The 12,238-nt window shown below is 40.6% G+C and overlaps 1 protein-coding gene across 1 annotated transcript in view; it reads left to right on the top strand.

Annotated features, from left to right (window-relative positions):
* The window catches only part of PTPRG (protein tyrosine phosphatase, receptor type G), a 650,284-nt gene that overhangs the window by 512,052 nt on the left and 125,994 nt on the right, over window positions 1-12,238 (top strand). The window contains exon 8 of the mRNA XM_023529707.1: window positions 8,924-9,081. Coding sequence (XP_023385475.1) covers window positions 8,924-9,081 — 158 coding nt within the window. The remainder of the gene's footprint in view (window positions 1-8,923; window positions 9,082-12,238) is intronic.

Consider the following 12,238-nt stretch of genomic DNA (forward strand, 5'->3'; position numbering starts at 1 on the left):
TTTATCATTCGAACAGGGTTACAGGAGCCCAGAGAAATGCCCTTTTCCTGGTTTTTCAATGGGATATGAGGAGCAAAGAGAGTTTTAAAATGTCTCCAGTTACTTACTGCAGTGCTCGCTAAAGCACTTAAGGCTACAGTGTGTGATTTTCTTACCCTGCTGCATGTGTATCACCTTGGTACAGCAGAAGGCACTGTTGTATAGTGGCCAAGGGCACAGGCTCTGGACTTGACCAGTTCTGCTTTTCACTAGTTGTACAACCTGCCCAAATCACTTAAGCTCTTTGTGGCTCAGTTTTCTCAACTGTATGTATAATGGGGTAATAATAATGCCAACCTTACTGGTTTGTCCTGAGAAGTCAGTGGCTTATTGTATGTACTTGTGCCTGGCACAGGCAGCACTCCCACAACCAGCAGCGTTGTTGTTTTACTTGTTGACTTGATTATGGAGGCCATGTGTAGACAAATGGTGGTTGTGGAGCTCTGAGTTCTCTCTCCACCACTGCTTGGATGTTGAAATAGAATGTGTGTTGCTTGACTTAGTTGGGCCATACAAAAATAAAATGAAATGATGAAGACGATGGTGACAAAGATGACTTGGGGGTTGGTGAAGGATATCCCTGTGAGATCAGGAAAAAAGGTAGTCGCTAAGGAACCAGAAAGTGGGTGAAAGGAAGAAGCAGCAGCCTCTCCTGTTAACCTCTGGGTATATACCTGTTCCTGACAGGATGTCCTATTCATAGAGTCTTATTTAATTCAGAGCAGCATGGTGAGAAAATCCTATGGGAAAGATGAGTAAACTGAGGTTCATAAAGATTGGCTAATTTGTCCCAGCTTATTCAGTGGAGCAGTGGTTTGACAGCCCAGTATTATTGGACTCTAAAATGTATTCTCTTTCTAGCTGTGCTGGGACAGTTTCTATTTCCAGCATTTACTAACTTCCTGATTATTGTTAATATCACTAGCTCTTGTGTGTCTCAGTTTCCCCTCTGTGAATTAGGTCATTGACTGAGCATCAGAAGGACTCTAAAAGAATGTACACAATGTGTCAGTTATGGCCACAAGAACCATGTAGGGGAGAGAGGCAAAGAATGAAACTATTCAGTGATAACATTGGGGTTTTTGTCACTATATGACTATCATTTAAATGTCGTGTTTTTCCTTTAATTATTGACAAGACTCTGTTCTTCATATAGTATCTCTTTGGAAATACTAATGTCAACATATGTTTCGTTCAAACGTCAACCCTTAAATCAAAATGCCTCATTTAGCCAACTGAAACAACCAATAAATGCAGGGAAGCTAGCTGTCTTTAAATCAGGGTGGAGTGGCCGTTTCATGACCTCGGAGCTCCTCTCTGGGTCCTTGAATATAGGAATTTGATTAATCATGTGGACTCTCTCCCTCTCAAGGCACCCTTGCTCATACCTTGTAATCATACTTGTTATTCATGTCGTAATATGGGCCTCTAGGATTTTCTCTGCACTGTGCCTTACAGGGAAGGCCTAGGGGTATGCATTTAATCTTCTGCCCACTGGTAGAGAGTGTTTCTGCATTGAGAGACCCAGTTTCACTCTCCACTTCATTGTGTACTCTTGGTTCAGCCAGTTTCCTTCTCTGGACCTCATTTTCCTCATTGGTAAAATGAAATGGAACTAGTGTCCTTTGAAACTCTTTGGACCCCCACAGTTCTCTGTTGTTCTTGGGTCAGTCTGGTGCTTGTTTCTTAAATTCACTTATCGTGAAGCCTTGTAAATAACTACAGCTTAAAAATGGGCTAGCCCCGTTTCCATTGCCCTGTCTTTCCCATTTCATTTTTCTTATTGATGACAGAGGTGACATGCCTGATAGTGAACATCCCATTATATACATAAAGTATCATTGCTTATATTTAGATCAAAAAATTAATTTCTTGGCTCCCTCTGGAAGGTCTCTGTCATCATCTTAATTATAATCGAATGCTTTCTGACTTCCTCGATGGCTTCTAGATGCCAAGCTCCTAAAACCCCTGGGTCTGGCCCTCAGGCTCTTTCGTTCCATCCTAACCTCCCATTTCTGGCTCCTGTGTTCTGTCACCAGCCAGTCAGACCCATTGGTCCTCCCAGATGACACAGTCCATTCATGGTTGGTCCATCCTTAACCCAGAGCTGCTGACTCTATGTCAGGTGTTTGGCTGCTTCACAATTTTTCACCAAATTCTAGCCTGGACTTAACTAGCAGCTGATTTTTTTTCTCCTAAAGCCTATCTTATTTTGGGCTCTTGAACTTTTTCTTTTACTTTCCCTCTTGCTCATTTCACACCGGCCACACACTAGGCAGAATCCTTTCCACACTTGCTTTTCTCTCTGCCTGGAATGTTCTCCCCAGATAGCCACATAGTTCATTTTTGTCTTCAGGTTTTTAATCAAATGCTTCCTTCTCAATGAGCCGGCCCTAAAATTGCCATTTTCTAAACAGTGTTCAGTAATCAGGGGAGACCTCTTTGAGAAATGTGTCATTCAGTGTGACTAGGTTGTTAGCAGCTGAAAGGCATTTGGTCTAAAATCGGCCATGAATAGAGAGCAGTGAAGAAATGTTCCAGGCAGCATGAAGAGCCAGTGCAAAGGCCCTGGGGTAGTGTGATCTGGAATAACAAAGAGGCCAGTGTGGCTCTACCTAAGAGTAAGAAAGTAGCAGTGGATGAGACCACAGAGGGTATAGGGGCCCCTTGGTACAGTCCCTGTAGAAACTGGATACTCGCTCGAGCGTCGTCAGCATTATTAAAAATACGGAATCACGGCCCCCATCCCAGACTAACTGGATCATAATCTACATTTGAACAAGTTCCCCAGGTGATTTGCATGCATATTAACTTTAGCATCACTGTCATAAATCTTCTTCCCCCCATTTAGAGTAGCCTAATACCTAGTTTTTTGCACTGTCCCTACCCTCCCTAACAAGAAGCAGAGGGCCAGCCCTACCTCAGTGATATTAAGTGTTTAAGGAAAAATTAATGGCTTTTTCTTATGAAAAGTTTTGGGAAACCCCGAAGAAATTAAATCATCGTGCTAAAAATAGAAACTTGGGCTTTTTCTTTTGTTAGTTTATCTTATACACTTCCCTAAAATTGCTTGTTGGTTTTTGTTTTGTTTTGTTTTGTTTTCTGTGGGGCACAAGTGTTCTCCCCCAGAGACCACAACATCCTGCCCATATACCTTCTAGTGTAATAATACTTTGTTCATTGGTGTGTATGTGTGTGTTCAATGTAATTCCGTAATTCTTGATTATTTCATAGTTCTCTTCTATATGTTGATTGTTCATTATATCTTATAAAGGGCTTTTCCTATGTAACTAAAGCATTGAAAATATTAGGTCATTAACACATGGAAAGAAATGCAATCAATCAGATAATTATCATCTAATGTTTTAATGATCACATTTTTAATCCAATTATGCATGTTTGAATCTTTCAGATTTTCTTTAATTAAAGATTGCCTCCTGGCACTGCTATCAGAAATAAGAAATTGCACAGAATCAAGTCAGACATAATTTAATGTTTCAAGGAAACGGCGAGGATAACTGGGCCACGCTGGGTTTAATGGCTGACCATGACTTGAAAGCCCTCATACAAAATTTTCTAATTGATAAGAAAAATTTAATCATCTTCAAATATACTCCGTTTGCATTCAAATAAGGTATTTCTTCTTCTAAACAAAACTCCCCTAACTGATTATTCACATTGTCGTTTAGAATACTTAAAAATGAAAGACAGAGTTGGGTGAAATGTAGACTACTTAATATAGTGTGTATTTAATATAAAAGTCATACATTATTCATTTTTGCAATTTGAAAAGCTTCGAATTTAGCATCCCTGTTCCTCATCTTTTTCTTTGATGAACAATTAATTATTAAAATATAATATTGTCCGCATACAGCACTGAGATCCTTGAAAGTGGAATATGAGATTCATTTCTTTTCAATTCTTTTATCTAGTAATGCATAGTACCTACTTATTATGGTATAATGGAATAAGTGGTAGTATAAGTAGAGTGTTTCAAATATTTTTTCTCAACTAGTTAAGTGGCTGGGATAAGAATGTTTTGAATTCAAATTACTAATTAGGATAAAAGTTAGAGGCAGAAATGCTCTGATCAGTATGGGGGTTGGTGTCAAACTGCCCTTATAGTAAGATACGTTTAATAAGCACATATATGTGCTTATTCTGTGTCGCACACTCTCCTATGCTGTAACTAATGTTAATTCATTTAATACTCACAACCTCCTAATGAGGTCAGTACTATTGTAATCTCATCTTACAGATGAGGAAACTGTTCAAAGAGGTTAAATAACTTGTCTTAGGTCAGACCTTTAAGTAGACAAGTTAGGATTCAGATCTAGGGGGCCTGGCCTTAGCACTTCTCTCAAATTTAAAATATCTACATTTATTAAGATTTTCTCAGTGGAGAAGTTCGTGTTTTCAACTGAAAAGTCCATTATTTCTTCTTCCCAGTGGCAGTACTCAGGCACTCCCAGTATTGAGTCCAGCCAGCTGAGCGCCTTATGGCTTACGTGGGCTTTCTGGGCAGTGCTAGAAATATAGGGCTGCTATTCCTAAAATTGTTTCTGACTTAGAATTAAGCGTCATGAGCACCCCATTTGGCAGTGGAACACTGCCTGTGGAACTGAGCAGGAAATGATATTTTCAGGAAGATCAGTAAAAATCAATGTGAAGTTTGAACTTAGAAGACTCAAGGGGGAAAGACAACAACTCAAGAGTTAATTCTGCAATGTATGTTTACAAAAGAAATTGTGATGGAGGTGCCTGAACATGTAGTGTGCTCCCGCCCCCCCTCCCCCATTTCTGGTGACTTTCTAACACTTGGCCCCCAACTCCCAACACTTGGCTTAAAATAGGGAGGTAAAATGTTGCGTGAGGGCCAGATCAATTCTACTGCTTATTTTTAAATGGCCCCTACAAGCTAAGAATTGTTCTTAGATTTGAACCTTAATTAAGTAAAATGTCATTTCCCTAAAAAAGAATTCCATTCTTTTTATTATAGAAGACCTACATTTTAAAAACTGTCTTCAGTAATTATTAGCATTTTGAATAACATTATTAAGGTTGTGTTGTGGAAATGTGTTTGTTATACTAGTGCCTTCAATTTTGCCTCTTGGCCTGCAAAACCCCAAATATTTAAAGAAAATATTTGCTAATCCCTAGCTTAAAACACAACATGAGCCAGCCTGCATTCCGCCAAGTGCTTGCCTTGATAAATCAGGTTTTACAAGGCGCTGTGCTAAGCCCATTACATTTATTAGCTTGCTTAATTGTCACAGCAACCTTGAGGAGTAAATATTTTCAGTGTTCCCATTTTGCAGATAAGGGAAGCACCTCAGAGAGGTTAAGACCTTTCCCTGATGTCACACAGCTATTACATGTCAGTTGGTTTCAAAGCCATGCTAGAACTTTGGCAAAGAAAACACAAAAATTGTAACCTGTACTGCTCAGGTCGATGGACAGTATGTCAGACATGATGGGCTTTTAAGGCACTAGTAATCCAGTTTTAAAAGTAAAACACATGCACAAACACTTAAAGGAAGTACATGGTTATGTAAGATGTATATGGCTAGGCCTTGGTAGCTTAGAGGAATAATAATATAAGTAATAATTCACGTAATATTTATTATTTATGAGATATTTACTGTTTTAAGCTCTTTCTGAATCCCTTTCTTGTGCTGATTTATTTAATCTTCACGACAGCCTGGGAAGGTTTAGTAACTGAGATCAGGAGGAGTAGAGGTTTGAACCAGCAGATTGAGAATCTGCTCCCTTCACTAAGCCCTATAGGGATGGAGAAGTGAGATGCTGAGGATAGGGCAGCAGTTCGACTTCGGTTTTTGGCGCTAGGTGGTTTTTCCCCGCTCCTAGGCTTACTGCTCCAGAGCCTATGGGGTTTCCCTGAAGAAAGAATCCCAATCAAGTGTCTGTATTCAACTCCAGTTTTCTACCTTGGCTCCGTTACTTCACCTTGGCCTTCCATTTCCCTAGCCATAAAATTAAATTGAACTAAAGTGGTAGTTTTCAGTGTTCCTGGATTCTCAGATCAACTTCAGTCACCTGGCTGCACATTCAGCTGTTGGAGTTGCCTGGCTCCTGAGTGAGATTTTGTTTGAGGAAAGGGTTCTTCCACTTCTGAATGCTCAACTAGAGCTATCTAAGGAGCTTCCAGGTCTCAGACCTTTAAGATCAATGGCAATGACGGCGGTGGAATAAATACACAAGCGGTGAAGCCGCCTTCTTTGTCTCCCTCACCCAGTCTGCTCCCCCACACCACCTGTCTGATTGCACCTTCTAATCAATTCAAGCCAGAATCTGCCTCTGAAGACCTTGGGTTGGTCAAAGACAGAGAAACCCTCTGCATTTGTAGCAGTGGTCACAACTACAATTTCCATGAGTCCCTGCTGAATTCAAAGGCCCCTAGAGAACTTATTTAAGAGTCTTGATCCTGCTGAAGCAGTGTTCTCTTTCGAAATCTAGTCTCCTCAGATTGGTAGTGCAGATGTTTCTGCTTTATCTTTTAATGTCTTTAAAGCTTGGCCTCTTCCTCCAGTGGATGCTTCAGATGGGGGCTTCAGATGCCGCCTCAGGCCCTGTAAGATTGTCTTGTTGCTTCCTATCTGACTACAGCATTAACTGCAACCCTAATATTGGGTCAGGCCTCATTCAGTTTGAAGCCCTCGACCCTAAGGCAGGTTGTGTGCTGCGGTGTGATGCCAAGTTCACCTACAACATGAGGGAGAAATGAAGATAGCAGTTTTCTGATTTGTCAAGCCCTACGCATGCTCAAATGCTTTGAGGCATGTGTTGGCTATTTACATAGTCCAGGAAGTGCAAAGAAAGACCAAAATATTTCCTCCTTCCAGCCAAACCAGTCCCAGCCAAGCATGCTTGAGGATATTCCCCTCCCGTCCCCATCATCAGGCTGCTGGGAACCAGGTTTAAATTAAAGCCCAGATGTGCCAGTGGGCAGAGGGACAATTCCATTATTTCCAGCCTTTTTCCAACGGAAACCATTTTTATAATTTTGATTATAGGACCCTATGATTTGAAGACTTTTGTATTTATTGTTAATATTTGATTTTTCCTTTTAAAAGTGAATTGAAAACATAAGAATCAGCCTTATGACTAACTGCTGCCACTTCACTGTTCAGTAGCGGCCTTGGGCTTAGTTATTTAACCTCTCTGTGCCTTGATTTCCACAGATGTAAAATTGTAATAGTAAAAGTGTGTATTTCATAGGGTCGCGAAATGAGAGAGTATAGTGATGGTTTAAGAATATTGAAAGCCTGGATTCTAAACTCAACCACCTGGTTTTGCATTCCAACTCTGTAAATTGGTGGTAATAATAGGAACTACTTCACAGGGCCGTTTTAAGTATTAAATAAATTAATCTTTAAAAAGCTCTCAGAGCAGTTAAGTACTATTTAAATGTTTGCAACATATAAATACTCAGAATAGTGCCTGACGTATAGTAAAAGCTAAATGAAAAGTTTTTTTCAACTCATCTTTATCAAAAGGAAATTTTAGCTATTCTAATATAGTCAATTTCCATTGGGGTTTTCGCATTATTCCCAGTTACATAGACCACTTGAGTTTGAGGATACACATTTGCCCAAATACCTGCACTGTTTGTTCTGCACAAAAGAAGAGCGGGGAGGGAGTGTGAGACGAGAAGAATACTCCTGTAGACACAGGCGTGTCCCAGAAGTAACCTGGATCCCTGAAGTCCCCCAGGGATGTGCTGGGGCCCAGGGTAGAGGCCATTACGGAGCTGAGGCAAGCCATTAACAGGACTATAATGGCCTAAAAAGGGAAGAGGAAGTAACCCCAGACTTAAACTCAGGACTAGACCTCTGGAGACCCAGGTAGAGATTAGAACATTATCTGATTTGTGAAATAAGCTGGATGATCTATTGAGACTGATTGGGAGAATTGTAACACAGAACCTAGTCTCTGTTGCACTATTTCTTCCTGCCTCAAGACCTTCACACATGTTCTTCCCAAGGCCTAAAGTGCCCTTCTTTTCCTCTTTTGCCCCCACCTTTTAGTATTCACCTAGTTCACTTCAGCTCCTGCTTTAGCTGAATCAGTCCGTGGAAGCTGTGGTGTCAGCATATCTGGGTTCATATCCTAGCTCTGCCACTTAGGAGCTATGTGACCTTGGGCAGATACTAACTCTTTGTACCTTGAATTTCTCATAGAGTTATTGTGAGTTAGTATTGTTGGATCTCAGCTTAAATGTTTTATCTTCTACTTCAGGAAAGACCCCTCCACTTTTGTAAAAAGAAAGAAGCCTTTTAGTAGAGCCACAATTTTATAAGTTCGGGGTTGTTCCTCGTTTAGGTTTCACTTTGATTTCCACTGGTTGAAACCATCATGGGATGTAACCAACTTTGGAGCTGTATTTTACCCTTGACTTATGGTTTTCATTTCACACTGGTTCTCTCATGGGTGTCCAGAGTTTGTTCTACTGATTATTACTTTGTAAGTATTAGCTAGAGAAGGGTTCTGTGGTGAAAAATGATTGTAGAGGATTCGGGTTAGATAAAATCTGGCCCATTGCAGGACCGCTCGGAGACTTTAGTATGCTAGTGTTCCGTCCATTTCCTGGAGATGAGGGAGGGACCGCAGTGTTGCCTAATGCTGTTCGTCATGGAACCTGTTTTTCATGAACCACAGTGCAGTACTGGTGCCTCAGAACACACCCTAGGAAACACTGCTTTGTTTGCTGTGGCTTTCCCAACACCAAATGCTAGTGCTCCTCAGGATGTAAATAAACATAAGGCTTGTGATGTGGCACCAGCATGCAGAGGATTTTGCCTGGGTGTCTGCAGTGTGGTATGACTTACCAGTGTGCTTTTCTTTTGCCTCTTCCCCCCAACAGAGAAAGAGACCTTTCTGGATCCTTTCGTCCTCCGAGACCTCCTGCCTGCATCCCTGGGCAGCTATTACCGGTACACTGGTTCTTTGACCACCCCACCGTGTAGCGAAATTGTGGAGTGGATAGTCTTCCGGAAGCCTGTCCCCATCTCTTACCATCAGGTAGATATGGAGCCCCAAATGGGACTTCTGTGTTTGTCTTGTGCTGACTTCACTATCTAACATTGCTAGAATATACCAGTTAGGATTATTTTATTTGTAGATCCTATGCTCCTCATTGATTCCTTCATTCTTTCCAATAAATGTGTTTTTGAACCCAAGAATTGTAAATATAAAACATGGTTTCTCGGCTACAAATGAATTAGCTGACGAGAAGTACAGGCATGAAATCAGGTATTGTGTAAGTATTCAATCTTGAGATAACAGCTCTCCTCAGTGATGATGATATCTTGTGCCAGGAACTCTTCTAAGCTCCTGACACGTGTTAACACATTTTAGCCTCATGAACAACAGTAATATGAGGTAGCTACTATTTGTGCTTTTACTTCGTAGAAGAGAGACCCAGAAGTGCAGTAATTTGCCCAAGGTCACTCAGTTGATTACCAAGCCATGCTGTCTGATCTCAGAGATTATTCTCTGAACCAGTAAACCTATCCAAAGTTCAGAAAAGAGATTTATATACATGAAGAAATAAAAAACACCCTTGACTGAGCTTTTTCTGTGTGCCAAGCACTCTACTAAGCACTTTACATATGGTCAACTTCGTTGCAAAACAACATTGTGGGGCGAGTATTGCACTAAGATTGGACACATAAGGACATCGTGGCATGGAAAGATGGATGATAACATGCCAAGGATTTATGGTTCATGAATGTTGAAGCCAGAAATCAAACCTGGGTTTGTCTCATTTCAAAACCCATGTCGATAACCACTACACTGAATGAACTACTTCTCTCTGAGTGTGCCCTGGGCGATTTTCATAGGAAGGTGAATTTAGGCTGAGCACTTAACTGTGGGTAGGAATTGATGAAATGGACATGGGGTGGGGTTGGGGGCAGTGTCAGAGGAAGAGAAGCCACCAGGGGCCTTGAAATCACTTCATGAGGAATAAAAGGAAAGAGAAAACTCTTCTACTGGGATATGTTAGTTGCCAAAAATGTAGCATGTGCTGACGTAGCAGTAGACTTCTCCATAATTCCAGAAAATAGAGCCAGGAACAATGAGTAGGATTTGTAAAAATGCAATTTGAACTATTAACCAATAATGTATAAAAACGGAAGTTTCCAGAGAGTTCCTGTCAAGATGGCGGGGTAGGTAAACGGTGTGCTCGTCTCCTCCCATGATGGCATTAAAATTGCAACTAAATTATGAAGCAGTCAACCTGAAGAACCATTTGAAGACTAGCTGAACAGAACTCCTATAACTGGGTGTATAAAGAAGAGACCATATGGAGACCGATAAAACAATATTGAATGACAACTCTAATTGAAAGATAAAAATATAAAAAAGAAAAGGTTACTACCAGGACCATTCACAGAAATTCTTCCCCAGAGTTTGACAGCTAGGGCTAGGGTTGTTGGACAGGGAAGGGAGAGGTTTGAGAATCATGTGATAATATTAGCAATATTACTGAAAATACAGGCAACAGGATTATGAACCTGGCTGGCCTAGGGAGTAGCTCAAAGATTTTCCTAAGAAGGACGAACAGTGCAGAATAGGGGATAAGGGGAAATAAGGGAAAGTAAGGTTGGATGGTGTCCTGGTCAGGTCTGTTCTGGATATAAGAAACAAACCCACTTAAAATAGCTCAAGTAGAGGATCTCCCTCTCAAACGATGAGAAGGGCTTCCTGAGATGAAGCCTTCAGGACCAGGAATGTAACCAGGAAGCGAGGCATATGATTGACTCTCTTTCAGGGGCCCCTTGCACTCTTGAATCTTGGATTTTCTGTCATGACTTTATGATTCTGTACTTTTGCTAAATTCCGGTCCCTTCTCTCCCAGTTTTCTGTTTTAGTTTTTTGGTTTTTTGGTTGTGTGCTCCAATATCGTTACTCTTGTACCAGTTGACTTTTCAATTCAAGGGCCAGCTATCAATTAACAACACAAGTAGTATTGGAGAAGATAGATTAAGTAGACACTGGCCAACCAACAAATTGGTTGGCATTGAGTCATGTGTCCAATCTGAATAAATTAAGCAGAGTTGCTGGGTGGCCTTCTGAGATATCAGGGTCACCCATCTCGGGGTAAATGGAGCAGGTTGTTGAGCGGAGCTAGGTGCAGGTGAGACATCTCATCCCACTAACAAAGTTGGGTCATGTGGGGCCAGGCAAAACCAATTTATTTGGCCTCACTGTTGCTTGCAGACATTTTACTTTCAGATTTTTTTTTTTTCTTCTAAAAGAAGGACTAGCAATTTGGTTTCTGAACAGGATCTGCCAGACTTAAGGGGATAATGAAATATGAAACAAGTTGTCTTCCTAATGGTGAAGACAACATTGTTTTCTTAAAATTAAATTACAATCCACATATTTACATCCTCAGGGTTGGGGGGTCAGGGCTTTGAAAATGAATCCTTGTCAATTAAGATAAATGCTTGTGTCTTCAAAAATATAAAAGCTTGGGATAATGTAGTTGAGAAACACAAGTTTGGCCCTGTAAAGGGCAGAGGCAAAGAGTGATAGTTAAGATGGGGAGAAAGAAGGACCATTAACACATTCAGTTTCAGATATTTAGTGAGTCCAAACAAAAGACAGAGTTTTGGACGTCTTGTCAAGTGTATGTCAATTAGAAGCATTTGACATTTGATAACTTGGCTTTCTTTGTTAATATCTGTTTATTCTTTCACTTCCTACCCCCATACACTCAAAGAGAAGAAATAATGGAAGAGTTTTTCTCTTTGATTCTTAATATATGACTTCTCTGTAGGTATTAATATTTGTTTCAAGAAACTAGGAAGACATAAATTAATTATAATGGCTTTCCAGTTTCTTTACTATAAACCATCTTTAATAAGATTTTACTTTTATCAGGCACAGCTTCCTATATTTCTCTCCATCTCCCAAGGGAGGAAAACAGCTCATTCTTATATGGCCAAACTGGATCCTTGCTGGCTGGCTGCATAAAGGTCACAGCTGTGTTAGCCCTTGGAAAGGAAAGCATTACCCATCCAAGTATTATCGCTTCAAACCTTCCCACCCTGACCCTGCCAACATTCTTTCTGAAGTTAGCACAGCATGTTCATTTCAGAAAGGCAAACAGCCAGTTCGGAAGAGCCAAGTAGACAGAATTCCATGTCTGCTTCTATCAGAAGGAAAACTT

Source organism: Pteropus vampyrus, unplaced genomic scaffold (assembly GCF_000151845.1).
Source record: "Pteropus vampyrus isolate Shadow unplaced genomic scaffold, Pvam_2.0 Scaffold41, whole genome shotgun sequence".
NCBI lineage: Eukaryota > Metazoa > Chordata > Mammalia > Chiroptera > Pteropodidae > Pteropus > Pteropus vampyrus.